Source organism: Equus caballus, chromosome 18 (assembly GCF_041296265.1).
Source record: "Equus caballus isolate H_3958 breed thoroughbred chromosome 18, TB-T2T, whole genome shotgun sequence".
In the NCBI taxonomy this organism is placed as follows: Eukaryota; Metazoa; Chordata; class Mammalia; order Perissodactyla; family Equidae; genus Equus; species Equus caballus.
This window is the reverse complement of record NC_091701.1, coordinates 78,731,952-78,755,053: the sequence shown is the minus strand read 5'-3', so window position 1 is coordinate 78,755,053 and position 23,102 is coordinate 78,731,952. Positions and strand designations below refer to the sequence as shown.

Sequence of the window (23,102 nt, the reverse complement as noted above, 5' to 3'; positions counted from 1 at the left end):
ATCACTCAGGTGTGAGTCCTCAAAGCTGGGGCAATAAATGTGCAGTCCTAACCCTCTGGTCCTCAGGGAGAAGCTGGGAGTAGGGGGTTCCCTCCCAATTGCATGGCACTGTGCTGGGGGTGGGGTTTATGTCAAGATTCTCAGCCTTTCCTACCCTTTCAATATATTTCCTCATTTGTCCAATGTGTAGGAGTCACTCAGCCAGTTTCTAGATTTCTCTCAGAGGGAAATGTTCCACGTGTAGCTAAAGATTCAGTGTGTCCGTGGGAGGAGGGAAATTCAGCAGCCTGCTATGTCACCATCTTGGTCCCAGTCCATATTGAGGTTTTTGACGTTTGCCTTCATCCTTTTCTGTTGAGAATATTATTGTAATCTGGTTTTTAAAGTTGATAATATTTCACCATCTGGTATAGAGTAATTTTTATATTATCACCCGTTTAAATCGTAGAACTTGACCCAGGGTTTCGTGCTCTGAAACACTGCTAATGTGTTAACAGTAATAATGCAAATACATTTGTTTTTGTAAATAAATCGTATCTAGACATTTTTCTAGGGGGAGAATAAGTTAATGTCAGTTACTCACTCAAAAAGAAAACTTATGACCACCACAATGAAATATCACCACATACCTATTAGAACTAAAATTAAAAATAGTGATTATAGTTAATGCTACTGAGGCTGCAGAGACGCTCAATCTCTCAAATACTGCTGGTGAGGATCTCTGAAAAATAGCCTGGCAGTTTCTTGCAAAATTAAACAGGCACTAACCATATGACTCAGCAATCGCACTCTTGGGCATTTATCCCAAAGAAATGAAACCCTACGTTCACACAAAAACCTGCACCCAAATATTCACAGCAGCTTCACTCATAATAGCAAAACACTAAAAACAACCCAAATGTCCTTCAGTGAGTGAAAAGTTGAACCAATTCTGGTACATCCAGACAACAAAATACTATTCAGCCATAAAAAGATACGAAACATCCCGAGGCCGGCCAGTGGCAGCAGTTAAGTTCTGGTGCTTTGGTGGCCCAGGGTTTGCCAGTTTGGATCCTGGGTGTGGACCTATGCACCGCTTATCAAGCCATGCTGACAGCATCCCACATATAAAGTAGAGGAAGATGGGCACAGATGTTAACTCAGGGCCAACCTTCCTCAGCAAAAAGGAGGATTGGAGGTGGATGTTAGCTCAGGGCTAATCTTCCTCAAAAAAATAAATTAAAAAAAGATATGCAACATCCTACCTTGACCTCGAGGGCATTAAGTGTAGTGGAAAAAGTCAATCTCTTCATCTCTGTGTGACAACTGTATTTAAGCTGCAATTAATCAATTGTCTTTACAGGGTCTATCTCAGACCTATGTACATTTTTGTTCCTGTGAACTCTCTCTCAAGGATCATCTCAAGGTGCTGACAAAAATGAATCTCTGGACGTTTCACAAGGAATGGGTAAGGAGGTGCCCAAGTTCAGAAAGCTTTTCCTTGGCATACAACATTATTACTAACATTTCCTAAATTTGATTACATTTGAGTCCTAAAAATTATTTCCACATTTTTAGCATATATTCTTTTCAGTATCTTCAATTTATAACCTAGATTCTCTGAGTGTTTTGAGGATAGAAATAGTGTCAAAAGTTCCAGCAAAGTGCTTATATTTTTCATATTACCCTTAAATTTTATCAAAAACTTGGCATTTTCCCACATGAGAATTTTTTTTAAAGATTTTAAAATCTGAAATTTTAGGTTTTTATAATTCTAAGTACACATTTTTCCACCAACGTATATCTATTTCATTTATTAACAGACTTTCTTTAATATCATTATAATGTTAAAAACTAAATTGACAGGAACACTCAATAAGCCCCAACCTTATACTCCAGAAGTAGGTTTCCTAGTAGTTCAACCATGCCAGCCTCGCCCCCTGCACTTCCCACAGCTGTCTTACCCTAATCAACTCAATACATAACCTTCTTCCGAGGCAGTAAATCTTAACCCATTTCTTTAAGGAAGATTTCACTAGATGCCTATGTAGGAGGCAAACAGTAGTAGCTTTGTTCTTCATCTTTCCCCTCCCTTGCCATTCTCACACACAACACATACACACACAACATCTATTTTCTGAATTCGACTAAAAGCTTAGTAATTGAGACCAACAGCAGGAAAACACAGAAATTACATAAGCAATACCTACTTACCAACAAAAGAATCCCAAAACACCATTGAAATTAAAGGACAACTGTAGAGATCAGGTAACGAGACAGAGCTTAGGACAGAAGTGGTAACAGGGGACACAAAGAACAGCAGACGGCCTATTCATGAAGAAAAGTAGTGAGCAGAAGACAAAAGGAAGGCAATGGCTTTCTTTTGTTGTAACATTGTCACATATTGAATTTTCTCCTCAAAACTTGGAAAAGGATGCAAAACATGCAAATACATAAGAATCAATCATCACAAACACAATGACAGATATTTCATACTTGTGTGGTGACGGCCAAGTACGGGGATCCTGAAGTACCACCCCAAGGGCATAAAGGACAAGGGTCTGTGAAAAAAAAGTTACTCTAGTTAATCAAGGCCGAAAGAGACAACATGACTCCCAGAAAGCCAACTCATCCTAAATGCTCTTATATTATAGATAATGAATACAAAATAAAAATATAAAATAATAGAAGAAAAGACAGGCCATTACTCTGGTGACCTTAGGGTGGGGAAGGCCTCCCCTAAGCATGTCACGAAGTCTGGAAGCCATAAAGGAGTAACAGATTTAACTAAATAAAAATTTAAAACCTGCATCCAGTAAAAACAAAACAAAATACACTATAAGCATCAGTGAAAGATAAAAATAAACTGGAAGAAAATATTTGCCATAAAACTGGAAGCGTTAGTACATATAATATACAAAAAGACATAAGCTAACTAGAAAAAGAGTGAGTTCCAAGCAGATAATTCACAAAAGAAGAAATACAAACTGTTAATATATGTATGAAAAGCTGCTCAATCTCTACAATGATCAAGGAAAAGCAAATTAAAATAATGAGAGAATTTTTCATATAAGATTTGCAAAATATTTGCAAAAGGTTCATAAATCTAGAGGTGGTAAGGATATGGAGAAAAAAGCATTCTCATACATTGTTGCTAAAAATATAAATTGCCTTTTAGAGGGCAATTTAAATTTAACATACATATGCACTTTGACCCAAAAAAACTCCATCTCCAAGGCTCTACCCAATACCTGTACAAGCATATAATTTGTAATAAGAAAAAAATTAATGTCAATCTAAATTTCCATCAGTGGGGACTACTTCAATAAATCACGGTACAGTCATACAGTGGAATATTATGCATCATTAAAATAATGAGTTGAATCTGTTTTAAGTGCCAGTTGTATTCATAGCCATCATGCACTCAATAAAAGAAGAAAATTAAAGAACAATACATGAAGAGAAACTTTTCACGTATAAATTCAGTTTTAAAATACATACACATGTATGTGTATACATACAGACACACAGAGTAATATACATACACAGAAAAAGACCTACAAAAATACACACTAAACTATTAACAGTAGTACTCATGGGGAAAGGAGCCTTTCTTTTATATTGTTTGAACTTTAAAATAAGCATATAGTACTTTCCCATTTAAAACAATTATGTCTTTGATTTAATAATAGGTAGCATTTATTGGACACTTTAAACAATAAAATTTAAAAATGCACACTAAAAGAGTTGAAAAGAGTAAGCGAATGAGTTAAGCATACCAAATGTTCCCTACCTCTCTAGGAATAATAAATTTGTCAACCTTTCCTTCAACATCTTGAAGCCGAGCAGAAACTGGGGTCAGCTTGGCAGCCCGAACAGTTTCACAAAGCACTTGCCGACAATATCTGTTAAAAAAATTTTTTTTGAAGAGCTTTACTTTGGAAGAGGCAGTCTGAAATGTACATACATTTTAAAATGTCTTTCAACAACTTTCATAACCTTCCTAATTTGAAATAGTCACATCATAATTCCTATTTGCTTGAATAAAAATATGTTATAGATTAGAAATATATAAAGTCCAGGTGGGTAAAAATTCAAACAAATAAAAACAGAAGAAAACTCAAAACAAAATTTTTATAATTCTACTCAAAAATTATAAAAATATTGACACAATGCCAGAAACCATAAAGAAAAACACAAATAATCTGACTACAGAAATTTTTTTTAAATATTTGCAATCATCATAAATAAAATTAAAAGACAACTAGGAAAAATATTCACAGTAAATATATCCTTAATGTATAAAAGCTCTTTAAAAATCCATACTTAAAATAATCAAACATCCCAATAGAAATATGGACAGAGAATATAAAAAAGCAGTTCACAAAAAAATACAAATGGCCTGGAAATACATGAAATGATACTCAACCTCATTAACAATGGAAAGACTGCCAATCAAAGCAGTCTTTTTTTTTTTTACTTGCCAGAACAGCAAAGATGAAAAAGAGTGACAATAGACAATATTAACAAAAAATGAAAAAAAACACACTCATATCCAGTTGGTGGAAGTATAAATTGGTACAACCTTTCTGAAGGGTAACTTGGCAATAAATATAAAATATTAATGTGCATCACAATGAGAAGAATAAAAGCTAAACGTTCTGAAATCTTGCCACAAGCCAGTTCTGTGAAATACTTTCTATGGAGTATCTCATTTAATCCTTGTAAGAACCTCATGGATGCTACTATTATTCTAATTTTACAGATTTAAAAAATGAGGCAATTGTTTAAGATCATAGAGCAAGTAAGTGGTGTTGACAGGATTCAAACCCATGTCCGTCTTACCTCATAGCCACTAATCATAAACACTAAACTAGTGCATATATCCTTAAATAATAATTTCATTTCTAGGCCCTTACTAGAAACAATTGGAAATATTAGTAAAGATGTAAGCATAGGAATGTTGATTGTTTACAATATCTAAAAACAACAAAAACAAAAGAGGAAACATCCTTTCCTCTTTGAACAAATATTTATTGGGTACCTACTACGTTAGACACTGAGCTACAACAGTGAACAAGACAGATACTCTCAAAGGAATTCAAAGTCTAGTTGGCAAGGGAAGGGAGAGAGGAAGGGACATTAAGGATGAACAATTTAGGGGCCGGTCCTTGTGGCCGAGTGGTTAAGTCCATGTGCCCCGCTTCGGAGGCCCAGGGTTTCACTGGTTCGAATCCTGGGTACAGACATGGCACTGCTCATCAAGCTATGCTGAGGTGGCATCCCACAGGCCACAGCTGGAAGGACCTACAACTAAAAATATACAACTATGTACCAGGGGGCTTTGGGGAGAAAAAGGAAAAATAAAATCTTTAAAAAAAAAAAAAAGACTTTCTAAAAAAAAAAGAACAATTTAAAAAGCTGCAAAGTAAGTGCGAGGATCCAGGAAGTGGAGGGCGCTGGGGACGCAGGCCAGGAGCACCTCATCAGAGAAAGGACTTGGCGCAAAATAAACACTTAGGCTGAGACCTGCAAAAACCTGCAGGTAGCTGGAGGAGAGACGAAAAGAGAATCTATGCAAAGAAGGGGCTGCAAAAGCCGGGAGATGAGAAAGAGTGCTGCGCCTTTGAAGAAACAAGCATTTCAGTGCAGGTGAATCGCAGGGTATGAAGCGGCCGCGTAGTAAGAGGTGAGGTGGGAGAGGAATGCAAGGCCTAGCTCTTGAAGAGCCTCATGGGCTAGGCTAGCAAGTTTAAATTTTACCCTAATGGCAACTGGAAATCACTGGAGGATTTTAACCTGGGGAGTCACCTGACTAGATGTGACTCCTCAGATCCAGAAAGGTCACTAGCACAGTGATTCTCAACTCAGCTACACATTAGAATCACCTGAGAAGGTTCTGACACCTTCTCACGCCCAGAGATTGTTGGTTTGGGACTGGTCCCAGGTTATCTGTATTTAAAGCACCCAAAGTGACTACGGTGTGCACTCACAGGCTCCAGGAGCCATCTGGAGAAAGGACTGGAGCAGGGCAAGATCCAAGGGTGCTGAAATACCCCAGACAAGTTGACGGTGGTGTGGACAGAGTGGGGGCCATGGAAAGAGCTAAAACTAAACTTCCAGCTGGAAGTTGTACGGAGATTAGGATCAACAGAACTTGATCACTGACTGAATGTGGTGAAGTCGCTACATGTAAGACTACTGTCCACAACATATTTAGAGAAAAAATGGAACTTAAGACATGTTCTGTACTTTAAAATGTTTTTAAATTTTTTGTTTTAAATACATATGTATAGCATAGAGAAAATCTGGAAAAATAGTAAAGATAGTTAATAATTGTTATCTCTTAACGCGACATTTACAAAAGACCTTCGCCACCTACTTCATACACTTCTGTATTACAAAAACTTCAAAAGAAAAGTATGTATTACTTTTAAAATTAAAAATAGTTGTATTAAATTTAAATAAAACTTCCAGGGCAGGCCCCATGGCGTAGTGGTTAAGTTCACCATGCTCAACTTCATCGGCCCAGGTTTGCAGGTTCAGATCCTGGGCGTGGACCTACACTACTCGTCAGCCATGCTGTGGTAGCACACACATAAAGTGGAGGAAGACTGGCACAGAGCTAATCTTCCTCAGCAAAAAAATAATTAAATAAATAATCAAATAAATAAAACTTCCAACATTTTGAAGAACCTGTAACAGAAGTGTCCTTGTGAAACCCATGGCTTTAAGTTCTTTCCAAAGGCTGTGTCCCTATCTTCTTTTCTATACTAGTTGAAAGATGCTCCAAGATAGGGTTGCTTGCTACCCAGTCTCAGACTCCGACCCCTTAAGCAATCATAGCTGCTGTTTTTTAAAATCTTTTTAACTAAGGTATTACTTACACATAAAAAAATCACTTATTTTACCTGTGAATTTTAGTAATTGCATACAATTGTGTAACCACAACCACAAACAAGATATAGAACAGTTCTCTCACCCTAAAAACTTTCCTCACACCCCTTTGTAATGTGATCCCCTCCCATTCCGGGCCCCACACAACCAGTGATCTGCTTTCTATCACAACAGATTTGCTTTGTCTAGAATTTCACCTAAATGAAATCACACTGTAGGCAGTCTTTGTGTTTGACTTCTTTCACTTAAAATAATGAGATTTATCCATGTTATTGTATGTATTGATACTGTGTTACTTTTTATTACTTGATAATATTCCACAGTACAGACATAACATGATTTATCTATTCTCCAGATGATGAACATCTGGACTGCTCCCAGTTTTTTGCTGTTATGAATAATATTGCTATGAATGTTTGCAAACAAGTCCCTGTGTGGACACATGCACATGTGTTCATTTCTCTTGGGTAAACGCCTTGGAGTAGAATTGCTCGGTCATATGGTAAGCGTGTGTTTAACTTTATAAAATTCTGCCACATGGTTTCCCAACAGGATGTACCATTTTGCATTCCCACCAAGCAGTTATGAGGGTTCCACTTACTTGACATCACTCATACTATTTTATATAAGCTAATGCAAAGGTTTCCCACTACTTTATGATTTTAAAAAGCAAATTAAATTACCCATTAAAATCTGTATGTAAATATTTTAAGTACTACAAAAATATTTAGCTTTCCTAGATATTAGCATTAGCTTTAAATTAGATAGTTAAACCAGTTTTTAATGAGCTCCTCTTCCTTTTATTGTATTCTTACCTGAGCTGCTCAATTTTCTCTGGAGTAATAGGACCCTTCCCAAAAACTTGGTCTATCTCTTCATATAATTTTTTCTGAACTTCTTCAGAGGTGGTTAAAAAACAGATTGCCCAGGTGCACACTAAGTGAAAAGTCATATTAATAACAATGGAAATAGCTAATTCATAGTTTGAGTACAGAATAAGAAAAATCTTACTTTTTTTTGCTATTTTCCTTTTTTTCTGATAGAAGATACATAAATGCTACTAAAAAATAAAACATGATTGTTCACAGGATTTGTAATGCATTAAATAGAACATGAATATAGAATACTCCCAAAAAGAGACAGTGCAATGTAGACGATTTCTTTCTTAAAACTGGCAAGTAACTGAAGCGACTTAATGCCTTTTGCCTTAGGTAAAAGAGTAATGATAATAAAGACACTTCACACCTGGGGGAGTGTTAAAATGCTGCTGACTGTGATGGATTGTCTGGTTCACTCAACACTATAAAATCAAAAACTTTATTTATCAGTGCACTCAGAAGCCCTAATGAAATGACTCATACAAATCAAAGGAGCAGGAGATTTACCTATAAATCAATATTCTAAATTTTTATTTGTAAGGGTAGACACACCATTACAAGAACTGGGAGTGGTTATTCCTTAGGACAGTGGTTCTCAAAAATCACCTGGGAGCTGGTTGATGGCACGATCCCACACCCACAGATTCTGATTCATTAGGTCTAGGGTGGGGCTCAGGTGTCTGTACTTCTAACAAATACCAGAATTATTTTAATGAACACCAAAATTGGAAAATCACTAGCTTATGGCTTACTTTTACTTAAAATGGCTTATGGATTATATTCACTGAGGAAATGAAAAGGTAAGAAAATTACATGATGAACATAAAACAGAGGAAACAGAGTAGTTATGTTTCCTTTAGGAACCACTGGTATTACAACTATAAAAGAATGGAACCACCCAGATACAGAGTGCCTCTCTCCCTAGATTATGCTTGAGATGACTCTATCTACAGCTCTACATTTTCTACGTCAAGTACATTTTAAAATGTTTAGTAATTTCTATCTCTATTTATCAATTACCCTTTTCCTGAGCTAAGTGCTGACTTAAATTTGTCTCAAAGTTAATTTTTTTCTAATGTTTGCCTAAGTCACATATTATCCAATTCCTGTGCCTGGAAAAGACATAATTCACTTTCTACACTAAATAGTATCATCAATAAAAATCAATAGCTATCTGGTACTCAATTATTTTGATAATTTACTCACATCCAGAGTTCATAAAGAGCACATGAGTAACTCCTTGTCTGTAACATTTTCCTGCATACGCTTCTTTATTATGGCTTTCGAGTGAACTGCCGAATTTCTATTTCACCAGTGATGTGAAAACTTGTGCAGTGTGCCATACGTATATGTATGCAATTTTACAACAATATACAGTAATACACAATATTGAAAGATTTAGCACAAGGATTTGCATACAGTAGGCATTCATATACCCTATTTGACTATATTATCACTTAAAATTAATATAACTGTATAAGCATAATAATCTCCAACACTGGTTCTTTTGTAGAACTCTATTAAAAAGTACGACTAGGATAGCTTAAAAATGTGATTTTAAGCCAGTAAACTTTCTTTAATTACAATACTGAACCAAGACACAATTTTATAGTTGAAAGATACCTTGGGGAGGTCGTCCAGAACTGAACTTGTATTGGAGAAAAGGAGAAAACACAGAGGAAGTATCTTGCTCAAGGCTAATAAGTAGCAGGGGGGGACTTTAATTAAGGTTTCCCGCTGTCTGCCACTCAGAAACTTCAGAGATGCCTTAAAAAACAATGAACCCATATGCAAAGAAATAGCCATACTCTGAAAATTCCCCCCAAAACTGCAAATAAGATTAAAATATGAATTCGACCTTGGAATGATCACTTTTTATGGCATCCAGAGCACGAGTCAGACTTTTTGAAGGCCTTTCGCAAAGATATATTTTAATGTAATAAATTTTTAAACAAGTTGTTTCTTTAAAAGGTTCAATATATTATTTTTGTATTATTTCTATTGTATTGTATTGTATTGTATTATTTTGTAGTATTTTAACTTACCTAAACTCCATTTAATTGACAACATCTCAACATCTCTAGATAGCAAAAATTTTACAAAGAAGAAAAATTTATGGGAAGTTTACATTTGTACTGTTTTTAAGAAAATTTCCTTAATTAGCATTTGAAATGAAATGCTTCAAGTAAAAATAAATTTTTTTGGATTTTAAACTCATGTTTTAACACTTCTTTCAGCATTTTATATTAGTGTATTTTTACGGATATACACAAATTTTTATTAACACTGTATGAAAGAATGGTACTCTGCTAAACTAAAAACCAGTAAGGAAACTTAGAAACATGTCACACCTTTTAGAATTTTAAATAAAAATCACCTTCATTTCTACCAAAAGAGGAATTCTTTTAAATCATGCTTTCTGTGGCCTATATCCTCTGTTGGTAGACCTTAACAATAGGAGACCGGGTTGGAGTCAAAGCGAAAAGCCGCAGAAGGAAATTGAAAAGCTCACTGCTCCGGTTGGAAAGGTGTCAATAGCAGTTCATTTTAAAGCCACTAACTAGAATTCACAATCCATAAACTGTGTCAAGAAATTTATGGCAATGTTCAGAGGTGGCACAGAGCACCTGGGGTAAAAAAAAAAAAAAAAAAAGGTACCTGTGTACAAGAGCGTTTCAAACAAGAGTAAAAAGAAGAGGGAAGGGAAGTTATAAAGAGGTCTTGCAAAGAGTGTTACCTTTATTTTAGAATAGCTTTACCCTTGTATATTTTATAATCTATCTCAAAAAGAAATCAATTTATACTTACATTTTGCAGTTATTATGCAACTGGCCAAAGAAAATATCATACTGTCTTCTAGGATCTAGGAAACAAAACTAAGTTTAGAAAGGGTGAAACATAAGGTGTCCCGTATTATGCCTTACGCTAAAAAAATCTAGAGTATAGAATTATGGTCAAGGAAAGGAAAAAAGTGCATTATTTCTTTATGATGTTTTTCACTTAAAAAACATCTATATAATGTAAATAACCAAGTAAGATTGGCAACAGATGTTAGCTCAGGGCTACTCTCCCTCAGAAAAAAATTTTAAAATAATGTAAATAACCAACCTAAATATTGCGTTGCCTCCTCGATGCAGTAAACACTTATCGGTAATATTATTGGCTCATGACACATTTTTGCAAACAAACTGGCTCAGCGCTATCCTTCCGGCTTGGCCTGGGACAGCAACAAAGCCACAGGACAGAGGAGAGTCTGCCAGTGCCCTCAGCCTGATTCGATTTCTGCACCCACATACACCTGGAAACCAATTCTGTCTATGAAGACTTGCACATGTCGAGTGGGACAGAAGATTCCTACAATGAACAGGTGAGGCAATAATGGCTATAGTCCTGTCCTTTGCCTGACAACACCACATAGCAGTGTGCTAGGGATGACAGACATACACTGGGAAGAAGCCAGGCTGCCATGCCTGGCCACACAGGTAGAGCAGCTTAGGCGATAAAGGTTTATACTTGTCCTCCTCTGTTATGATCAGAGAATTGTGGTCCAATATTTGCTTACCCAAATATTAAATAATATACAGCTGCTTCAAAGAGCTAAAAAAATAGGAGCTAAATTCTTGTACTATTTATGGATGATGTACAATAAAAGAGAAGCCACTGAATTCTAGGAGGGCATCTGGATTAAACTGAATAAAAAGCACACTCTATACATGTGTGATTATATTTTATTTGATAAACATTTAACAATTACATCACCTGTTGGTCATTAAGGTTCCCCTGTACTAAGGAGTCAATGAAAATATGTTGATTGAAGTTCATTCCTCTTCGTTCTTTTATGATTTTCTTTAAAATAGATTCCAATTGCATAAGGGCTTAAAGAAGAAAAACAAAGAAGATTTGAGAATATAAGCCCTTGTGAAGACTGAACATTTTTAATATTTCTTTTTTTTTTTTTTGGAGAGAAAGGACTTTTTATTACAGCTTGCTAGCAAGGGGACAGATAGCTGATTAATGTCCAAAAGAACCATCTTAAGGAGAACACAGAATCTTGAAACAGTTAAATATGCCAGTGGGTTATAGGCAAGAGGGTAGGAAATGGTGAACCCCTTGGTGTTGCAGACTGGGAGTTGCCACATCAGATCTTTCAGCTGTCATGAATATCAGCATAGGATCTTGTCTAGAGGCCACCACATTCTCTCAGCCAGGCTCTGTACTCTGATCTGCTCACTTGGTGCTTATGGCGATACTTTACCTGGTGGGCTCTGGGAGCACCTTGGTGAGAGGAGGGACCTCTCTGGAAACTGAGACATTGGTGGGGGCCATTGTTCTGACCTGGTCCAGCTGTGCTGACCTAATATTTCTGTACAATGTTACTATGTGCAGAATAAAACTTCCAAAAGTAAAAGAGTAGTAATTAACAATTTTAAAAAAGCTAATTTACATTTAAAACATCTATTTTCTTTTTGCTAAATTTAACATACACACAAAAAAAGTACATAAAACATATATGCACAATTTAAGGAATCATCATAAAGCAGATATCCTCAACATCGCCACCCAGGCTGAGAAGCAGAACAATGCCAGCACCTTAGAGGCCTCCACCCACACAGCCGTCTTCCCTGGTATCATCCACCTTCCTTCTAAATTCTGTCCTCAACTCCACTCTTCTCCCAAGTCACGCATCACTCATTTGGGGTCAGAAACAGATGTGAAATCATCAAAAAAGCAAATTTCTGAAATCTAAAAGATACAGAATAACTGATATCCAACAGTCAATAAAATTATCCAAAGAGCACTTCTCAGTTCCCATGTTGATCGCTTACGCTCCAGGAAACACTTTCACATTTGGCTCCCAGGATTCCACACTTTCCTCCCACTTACTGCCTGCTCATCCTCAGGTTCCTTTGTTGATTCCTTCTCATCTCTCAAATTTCTTAACAATGGTATGTCCAAGGTCTGTAGGCTCAGTTTCTGGACCTCTTCTCTTTTTCTATTTACATTCATTACCTTGGTGATCACCAGTGTTAAACTTTCAATACAATCTACGTACTGAACACTCCCAAATTTATATTTCCAGTCAGGACACCTTTCTCCTGAACTCTAGACTCATATATCTAACAACCAACTCAGCATCTCCACTTGGAGGTCTGAAGCATACTAAACACAACATAAACAGGGGGCCGGCCCCATGGCCAAGTGGTTAAGTTCGCACGCTCTCCTTCGGCAGCCCAGGGTTTCGCCAGTTCGGATCCCAGGCGTGGACATGGCACCACTCATCAAGCCATGCTGAGACAGCGTTCCCCATGCCACAACCAGAAGGACCCACAACTAACAAATATACAACTATGTACTGGGGGGATTTTGGAAGAAGGGAAAAAAAGATTGGCAACAGTTGTTAGCTCAGGTGCCAATCTTTAAAGAAATAAATAAATAACACATCCAAAACTGAACTCTTGATATTTCCCCCCAAAACTGGATTCTCCCACAGTATGCCCCATCTTATTTCCTAATAACTTTATTTTCCAATGACCTTGGTGACTCCTTCACTCTTACAACCCACATCTATCAGCCAATGTTGGTGGTTTTGTCTTCAAAATACAGAATTATTCTCCCTTACTCTTTTTTTCATTCTATATTTCCTGCTGCCTGCCACATAGTCCTAGCCCATAACAGCTCCCTAATTACTCTCTCTGCTTCTGCTCTGGGCTCCTATAATCTATCACAGCAGCCAGAGTGATCCTTTAAAAACATAACTCAGATCATAACTCTGCTCAAAACCTCCCAGTGGTTTCCTATCTCATAGTAACAACCTAGTCATACAATGATCTACAAGCTGGACAAAATCTGTCCCTCCCTCAGTCTTTCTGGCCTCATCTCATTCTGTTCCTTTTCTGACTACTTCACTCCAGCCACACAGCTCCTGGTTGTACCTCCCGGTGAGGAAGAATCTCATCTCAAGGATTTTGCAATTGCTTTTCCTCAACGTGGAATACACTTCCTTTGGCTATGCGGATATGCACATGATCTGCACTGACAGGCTTCCTTATCTTTCGCAAGTGTTTGCTCAAGTCACCTGATCTTGATGAGGCCTTTCCTAAAAACCTTATTTAAAATCACAACCTCCCCACCCCGAACACTCCCCATTCCCCTTCCTGATTTAATTTCTCCATAGCACTTGTCATCTTTTAACACACTATTCAGTTTACTTACTTAGATTCTCGCCTGCCTCTTCACACTAGAATGTAGTGCCACAAGGACAGGAATTTTTGTTTGTTTTGTTCACTGACATCTCCTCAGCACCAAAAACATACCAGGATATTATAGATCCTCACTAAATATTTATAGAATTGAATAAATATAACACATTAGTGATTAAAATGAGAAACTATTAATACTGTAATACAGTGGTTCCCAAACGTTGCTACACAGAATCACCTAGAAACCTTTTTTTAAAAAACTGTAAAACATAAGAAATATAAGTCACACCTCATACCAATTAAATCGGAACGTTTAGGAGTAGAAGCCAGGCTTCAATGTTTTTTAAAAGATCCAATGTGTAGTAAAATTTGGGAACTACTGTGGTACATACTCAACCCTACAAGCACATCAGAATAGTGTGGAGAGCTTTTATAAAAATATCTGATGCCCAGGGCACCTCTATCCCAGATTCTGAATAAACTGGTCTAGGATAGAGCCTGATCTCCAGTTTTTTCGTTTTAAGTTCCCAAAGTGATTCTAATGTATAGACCAGGTTGAGAATTACTCACCTAAACAAAGGAAGCACTGATCCAGCCACAGGATCCCACTCATATAAATACCAAAACATAGTCATTTTCAATGACAGCTCAAATCTGATCTATGCCCATGTGACAGTGCAACGAACATATTATGCTTGATAATCTACTTCTATTTAGAATCAAAGAATACAAATTAATTTTCATTTTATATCAATTGAACCAATATTTGTGAAACACATTTTTTTTTAAGGGGAATTAATCCAAACGCATGCATCAAGACGATCAGAATGATGATGAAAACAAGATACCAGAAAATGTGTCAAGTAAATTGGTTTTTCTGGACTTATGTTGGGACATCAAGGGACTCACTAGAATGGGAAGCCCCATGAGGACAGGATTTTTGTCTCCTGTACATAGAATATTGCCTAGCACACACAGGCCCCAATAAACACTCGTTCAAAGAATAAAGGAAGAGAATCCCAGGAAGTAATACTATTATATATGGAAAATAATCCATTATTCCAACGCAGCCTATGTATTTTAATTTACCCAGCCTACTTCCAAAAAAGAAAGTGAAGCAGCTCAGAATAAACATATTAAAGCATTACAATCATTAAATTACTGGCAGAAAATACAGAACAAAAAGAAAAGAGGGAGAAAAATTTAGGGGAGACATCTTAAACTAAATTCGCTATTTTTCTGTGTAGATTTTCAATGTTGTAACCATTGCCAAATTTACTCAAAATGGCAAGAATTTTTTATGTTGCTACATTTTTTACAAATATCTATAGAATATTTAATCATGTTGATACTATTTCCTTATTTCCTAATTCCTATATTGTTGGACAATTTGATTATTTCTGGTTTTCTACTTGTAGAAATAGCACTATAAAAAATACTCATGAGGGGCCAGCCCAGTGGTACAGCGGTTAAGTTTGCACATTCTGCTTTGGCAGCCAGGGGTTTGCCGGTTGGGATCCTGGGTGCGGACATGGCACCGCTTGTCAAGCCATGCTGTGGTAGGCATCCCACACATAAAGCAGAGGAAGACGGGCACAGATGTTAGCTCAGGGCTAGTCTTCCTCAGCAAAAGAGAGGAGGATTGGCAGCAGATGTTAGCTCAGGGCTACTTCCTCAAAAAAAAAAAAATACTCATGAATATTTTCTTCTTTTAGATAATCTGATCCATTATTTTATGACTCTCATATATATCATCAAATCGCTTTCCCAGGATTTACCCTTACTTTCATCAAGGCTGTAGGCTGTACCAGTTCCACAGCACCTTCATTCTGCAGCAAGTGCTAGAGTTTTGTTTACTAACTCACTGCTTTGTCCTCTTTTTTGTTTAAGAAAAACTTTCATGGGGCCAGCCCTGGTGGGCTAGTGGTTAAGTTCAGTGTGCTCTGCTTCGGTGGCCTGGGTTCAGTTCCTGGGCATGGACTTACACCACTCTGTTAGCAGCCATGCTGTGCTGGCAGCCCATACACTATAAAACAGAGGAAGATTGGCATGGATGTTAGCTCAGGGAGAATCTTCCTTAGCAAAAAAGAAAAGAAAAACTTTCGCTATAGGAAATGTAGGAGAAAAACACAGACAAAACACACATGACCTATAATTTCATGATTCAGAGATAACCCTGCTAAAATTGGGGCATACTTTCTTTTGTCTTTATTAAAAATTAAGAGTGGCAAAACTTACCATCTTCATATTGTTTTTTCCGATTTGCACTTTTATCAAGTGATCCATCTAGAAAGCCTTTTCCAATCTCAGCCCAAACCTGAAAATAGGAAAACATACCTATTATCTGATAAGTAGGCTCTCTAGATAATACCGAGCAGTTTAAGCTAATAAATGAGGCACTCCTGTCTCACCTAGGGATCTGAGAAGCTCTACCTTTTAAGTGGGCTGCATAAGCATTTACTACGTAGTCTCTGAGGACAGGGCACAACTATATTTTAATAATTTCAGTGAAGGCACTTGCAAATTAGTTATAATTGGAAAGTCAAAAGTTCCTTTTCTTATTAGGAGTAGGAATGGGGAGGAAAAGAACATGGCAATAGAGCCAATTCTCTATTTTTTATTATAATTGCACCAGTGGATAAATAAAATTCATAGGGAATTCCATATTTTTACTTCACCTGTGATATTGGTGAGCACTGGCTGAGATCCAGAAAAAAGTTAAAAATTAGTCAAAGGTTTGGAGATAGTAAACAATGGAATAGGCTTCCAATTATTTCAAAATTGGGTAATTAGCTCCTGAAAAAACTTTAACTTGTTTATTATTCAAAAGTTCTAAAAGAACTTGAGGAAAGAACATAACACTTATTAATCAATGCTAAATATTTGAAAAATTATTATTACAGTTAAGAGTCCTCAACTCTTACCTAACAAAGATAAACTTTCAGATTACTTAAATGTAAAACATTAAAGTATAAAAAGTACTGTAGGGGCCAGCCCCATGGCCGGGAGGTTAGAGTTCCGAGCACTCTGCTTCAGCAGCCAGGGTTCACCAGTGTGGATCCCAGGTGCAAACCTACTCCACTCATCAGCCATGCTGTGGTGGTGACCCATATAGAAAAAGTAGAGGAAGAGTGGCACAGATGTTAGCTCAGGGCTAATCTTCCTCAAGCAAAAAAAAGAAGAAGACTGGCAATGGATGTTAGCTCAGGGGAAATCTTCCTCAGAAAAAAAAAGTACTGCAAAAATGTGCAGTAAATGTTTATATTAGTAATTTATATTGGTAATTTATATTAATTATATAATAATTATATTTCATATAATTTATAATATATATTATATATAATTTATATTAATTAGTAATTTATATTAGTAATTATTACATTATATTATACTCAAAGCGAGAAAGGAATTTCTAAGCATGACACAGCACAGGGAAAAAATTCATAATGAAAAAGCTGAATGCATTTAGCTACTCCATTGCAACAACGAAAACCTGAACAGACTGAAAAAATCAACAACTCTTCTTGGACCCCTAACACATGGCTGGACCCGGGGCAAACTGAGGCCCCCAAGATTGGAGAGACAGGAGAAAACAGGGAGTCCCATCTTACTGGAACAGACTCACAAGTGGAAACCAGCTTAGGAACCGGCGCTGGGGCAGGAACACCCAAACCGTACTAACAAACTGCTGGAGGTTCAGTGCACACAACTCTGAGAGTTAAAAACTCCAGGGGGACTGAGTTATAGGGGGGTTCCCCAAAATATTGTGAGATTTACCTGCCGGAGCTTGACCAGGTTCCCACAGCAAATATGGAAGGAAAATCCCCTCAGGCTTCCAGTAGGGGGAGGCCAAGCACTGTGTTCTCAACAAGGCCCGCCCTCAGGGGAAACTAGTCAACAGAGCCGGACCTGCTGGGGTCTTATCAGAGCCTAACTGACCCGGGGCAGGGAAATACCCAACTCCAGGCAGCTCTAGCCTTCCACGTGGGGGAGGGGAATTACCCAACTCCAGCCCACTCTAGCCATCCTGTCCCACCTCACGGGGCAGAAAACACTGAGAAGCACTCGTGGGGCCCACAGTCCAGAGGCGCAGGCTCACTCAGAGACTGAGACGGACTCGCAGGACTGTGGAACACCTCCCCTTCCCCACCCCTCACCGCCACATCGCTAAAGCCTACCTACACCAGTTTCTTCTACCCAGTCCATCATGTCAAGCTGTCAAGAAGAAGGTACAAGGCACACCAAAAGGCAAAAAACACAGTTCGAAGAAACAGAGCAAGCATCAGAACCAGACCAGGCAGGGACGTTGGAAATACCAGACCAGGAAAGTAAAGCAACTATGATTAATATGGTTAAATTAAAATTTCAAACTACTATGATTAATATTAATAAGGGCTCTGAAGTATCCTTGGGTAAAGGATAAAGCAGACAGCATGCAAGAACAAACAGGCAACCTAAGCAAAGAGATGGAAATCCTAAGAAAGAACCAAAAAGAAACACTAGAGATCAAAAACACTATAACAGAAAAGAAGAATGCCTCTGATAGGCTTATTCATACACTGGTCACAGCTGAGGAAAGAATCTCTGAGCTAGAGGACACATCAGTAGAATCCTCAAAAGCAGTTTCGTACAAAACTAAACATTCTCTTACCATATGATCCAGCAATCATGCTCTTTGGTATTTAACCAAAGGAGTTGCAAACTTACGTCCACACAAAAACCTGCACACAGATGTTTACAGTAGCTTGATGCATAATTATCAAAACTTGGAAGCAACCAAGATGTTCTTTAGTAGGTGAATGGATAAGCTGTTATATCCAGACAATGGAGTACGATCCAGCACTAAATGAAACGAGCTATTGGGGCTGGCCCAGTGGTGTAGTGGTTAAGTTCGCACACTCCGCTTCAGTGGCCCAGGGTTCACGGGTTCAGATCCCGGGTGCGGATCTACACACTGCTCATCAAGCCACACTGTGGCAATGTCCTATATACAAAATAGAGGAAGACTAGCACAGATGTCAGCTCAGGAACCATCTTCCTCAAACAAAAAGAAGACTGGCAAGAGATGTTAGCTCAGCGACAATCTTCCTCGCCAAAAAAACCCAGAAATGAGCTATTAAACCATGAAAGACATAGAGGAACCCTAAATGCATATTACTAAGTGAAAGAAGCCAATCTGAGAAAGCTACGTACTGTATGATTCCAACTACATGACATTCTTGAAAAGGCCAAACGATGGATACAATAAAAACATCAGTGGTGGCCAGGAGCCGGGGGACGGAGAAAAGATGAATAGGCAGAGTACAGAGGATTTTCAGGGCAGTGAAAATACTCTGTACGATATTACAATGATGGATACATGTCATTATACATTTGTCCAAACCCAATGAATGTACAACACAAAGTGTGAACTCTTAGGTAAACTATGGATTTGCATGATGACAATTTGTCAATGTAGGTTCGTCCTTGGCAAAAAATGTACCATTCTGGTGAGTGATGTTGATAACGGGGAGGCTGTGCATGTGTAGATGCATGGGGTATATAAGTCTCTGTACCTTCCTCTTAATTTTATTGTAAACCTAAAATTGTTTTAAAATAATATTTCTTTAAAAAGCACTATAAATAAAAATGAAAGCAAATGAAAACTAGAGATAAAAATTAAGAGCTCTTGCAGATCAGTAAGAAAAAGAAACACAACAATAGAAGTATTGCTGAAGGACGTGAGAAAGCAGCCCACAAATGAGGAATACAAGAGATCCACAAAAATATTAAATGAAGTTTAACCTCACAAACAGTAAAAAAATAACTTTAATCATGAAATATCATTTTCCACTTATTAGGTAGGCAAATATTTGAAGGATCAATAATTCTACACGTCAAAGCACAAGGAAAGAGCACACTAATGCTGGGGGAAGATAACTGAGACAATGGTTTGGGAGGGCAGTTCTGAAGCGGTACGCAACTCAACATGGCATGTACATTTCCTCACAGTCCAACACCTGCGAGATGGGCGTGCACCTTACACTGATGCCACCTCTCCACTGCTGTCAGCCAAGCGGCAGTGACGGGGCAGAAGTCACTGTCCCTGCAGTCACAACTGGTTATTACTCCTGCGGCCTGACTGGACAACAGCAACCCCTTGGTGTTTCAGACATCAAAAGATCATTTGAGGAAAGACTTTAAGTTATGCTTATGGTCTGAAAACTTTCCTTTAACAACTTCTGGTAGCATTAAGAAAATACCAGATTCCTTCCAAAAATACATCATCTGAATCTACTCAAACCCAAATTGATGGACATTTCAAAAAATACTTGGCCGGTACTTTTAAAAATGTCAAGGTCACAAAACAAAGAAAAGCTGAGGAACTGTTCCACATCAAAGAGGTCTGACCACCAAAATCTGAATATGGGCTCTAGGTAATACTAGTGTATGAATGTTAAATTTCCCAAGTTTGAAAACTATGTTGTCTATATAAGAGAACATCTTTGTTTTTAGGAAATACTGAAGAATTTAGGGGAAAAGAGGCAAAATCTGCACTTTACTGTCACAGGGTTCAGGTAATGGGGGAAGGAATGAATAGAGAGATGGGCAGACGGATGGATGAATAGACAGAAAGACAGATAATGAATGACAAAAGCAAATGAGGCAAAATGTAAACAACTGCCGACCCTGGGTACAGGCAGTGGGGGTTCCTTGTAGTAGGTGCAACTTTTCTGTAAGTTGGAAATTATTTCTATTTTGAGTTACAAAGAAAGAAAGAAAAAGGAAGAGAAAGAAAATGCCAGTATAAAATAGGTACAGGTAACAGCAGCTTAGAAGAAAATCTTGGGAATGATAGTGGAGGTCTTCCTTTAAAAAATGCTGTCTCACCAACATGAAAAAACATCACCTCTCAACTGAGTCAAAAATTGATTCTCCATTAAAATTTGAAGACATTTTAGGAATTCCCTAACCAATTTATTTCGCCTGGGTACAAAGAGCAGTTTACTCTAGGAAGTAGAATTTAGAGTGATTTTTCCACTTTTATTTTTATGCTCCTGAATATGTGAATGTTCTAGAAGAAACGTCTATTTTTTAATCATCAAACACAACTAATAAAACCATTTTAATGGGAAAAAGTATAATATTAAACAGTGACAGGGTGTTAAGCCACAGTTCCTAGTGATTTTTTTAAACACATTATCTTGATTATTTACTTGTTTTTATAGATTTGAATAAAATAAGCAATAAACTTCTCAGAGAGCCAAAATGCGGTAAATGACCTAAGTATGATTTGAACCAAATAAATTAATGTTGACATTGATAAAAATAGAAAATAATAAATAAATTCCATATGTGAATCTACGAAAGGCACACAGTAAATGAATTTCAAACTGAATTGGGCTTTCTTCAAATCACATGCATTTTATTAGCATTTTAATGTTCCACTGGCTTTAACTTCTTTTTATATAGGACACAGTCTAGTCTATTAAATACAGTTTTTTCTCTTTATTATAGAATTCAGTATTATAACATATTTGCTAAATATTAAAAGAAAATTTCTTTAGTCATCTCCACTTTTTAAATTTCAAAAAGTAAGAGCTTAAAAAAGTAATTTTTAAAAAGACAATTATCATTGCTTGCACTGTTGCTTTTAGCCCAAAACAACGAAACTATACTACAGAATCTTAAACTTTCATCTTGAGAGGCAAAGTCTGCATTATTCAACTATCCAATGTGATGAAAGAATAATTTTAATTTGGCCCTAGACTTACTGTGCCATGATTCTTCTGGAAGCGAACGACTTCCTGGCCATCTTCAAACGTACTACCCATTACCATCTGTGTAACAGATTTCACAGCAAAACCAAGCATATGCTGGGAGAGGGGTACATGCTGGGACTCTGGGTAGGAGAGCCATTTATCTAATAATTCTTCTGAAAGCTGAAAGAGAACAGAAAACCACAACGATTTATTATTTCCCCTTGCTAAATCTTAGAAAAACTCAGCAAGTAGGTTCATTTCAGAGCACAGAGTTCAACTCCGATCAAAGTAAGCATTCAGGTGTTTACCTAGCCTGTCAGGCTAACACTGGCTCCACCTAGAATTACGTCCTCAACAGTTCAGGTTCAGAGTCTGTCACAGGGCTGATTTGCAAAACAAAAGCAACAACCTCGACAATAAAAACAGAAAATAGAAATTAAAAGTTCTTGACCCTAATGGAAACTAAGCGACCAAAGTCTGAGTATCTACAAAGAATAGCAAAGGCTCAGGGCAGAGTGCCTGCGACACAGTGAACAGTCAACAAACACAGGAGTAGATACAAAACCTAGACACGCTTCAGCGACAGAAAGCTCTCAGGGTCTCTGCCATTGCTTCGTTCGACAAATATTTATTAAATCCCTTGCGTAATGAAAACAATGTGTAGTCAGAAGCTCAAAAGCTTTGGAGTCAGGAAAACCTTGGCTTTACTTCTGGCCCTGTCACTTAGGAGTAACGTGACTTTGAGCAATTTGCTTAACTATTCCAAGGTTCAGGGGTCTCAACAGTGACACAGAGAGGACATCTCCTACTTGCACGGCCGCAGTGACAGGGATGATTATACCACGCCACATAGCAGGGTCAGGGTTTTGTGAGGGGATAGATGTAAAGCCCCTTTCACGTTAGGAACTCAAATTCAAGCTCCTTTCCCACATCAAGTCCATGAAAGTTTTGTCACAGTATAAAAGGTTAAAATTAAATTTTGTGAGAAACAGAATAAATATTCAAAAAGAAAAGATTAGCACCACAATAGTTTACACCTACTTAAAGTGAAGTATATGGACTATAACACTTTTTTTTGGAGAAAGGAAAGGAAGCCTTAATGATTCCATAGGATCAAGATTAATGAATAGTTAATATACTTTAAAGAACTCTGAGACTCAGGTGAAGTTAAGAAAACAAGAAAATAATGATTAAAATGGAACATAAGTACATAATTAAAAAATTACTTGCATGCTACTAACAAAATAATTCCAGGTACTTTAAAGAAGTTAGCATTCTACAGTTATTAATGAAGTCATCTAGCTTCCTTTATACTAAAAGATTTTAAAAAACAGTTTTGGGGGTTGGCCCCGTGGCCGAGTGGTTAAGTTCGCGCGCTCCGCTGCAGGCGGCCCAGTGTTTCGTTG

General features: G+C 37.4%; 1 protein-coding gene across 7 annotated transcripts in view; it reads right to left on the bottom strand.

The window, feature by feature from the left end:
* The window catches only part of CYP20A1 (cytochrome P450 family 20 subfamily A member 1), a 55,344-nt gene that overhangs the window by 9,811 nt on the left and 22,431 nt on the right, over positions 1–23,102 (bottom strand). For 5 of the 7 annotated variants that reach the window (XM_023622446.2, XM_070241692.1, XM_070241688.1 and 2 more), the window contains 7 exons: positions 21,709–21,876; positions 16,193–16,271; positions 11,514–11,629; positions 10,563–10,617; positions 7,692–7,812; positions 3,773–3,884; positions 2,476–2,540 (listed from right to left, as the gene is read on the bottom strand). In XM_023622446.2, the coding sequence (XP_023478214.1) occupies positions 2,476–2,540; positions 3,773–3,884; positions 7,692–7,812; positions 10,563–10,617; positions 11,514–11,629; positions 16,193–16,271; positions 21,709–21,876 (716 nt within the window). The remainder of the gene's footprint in view (positions 1–2,475; positions 2,541–3,772; positions 3,885–7,691; positions 7,813–10,562; positions 10,618–11,513; positions 11,630–16,192; positions 16,272–21,708; positions 21,877–23,102) is intronic. The other 2 variants (XM_070241691.1, XM_070241693.1) reach the window with 1 other exon arrangement.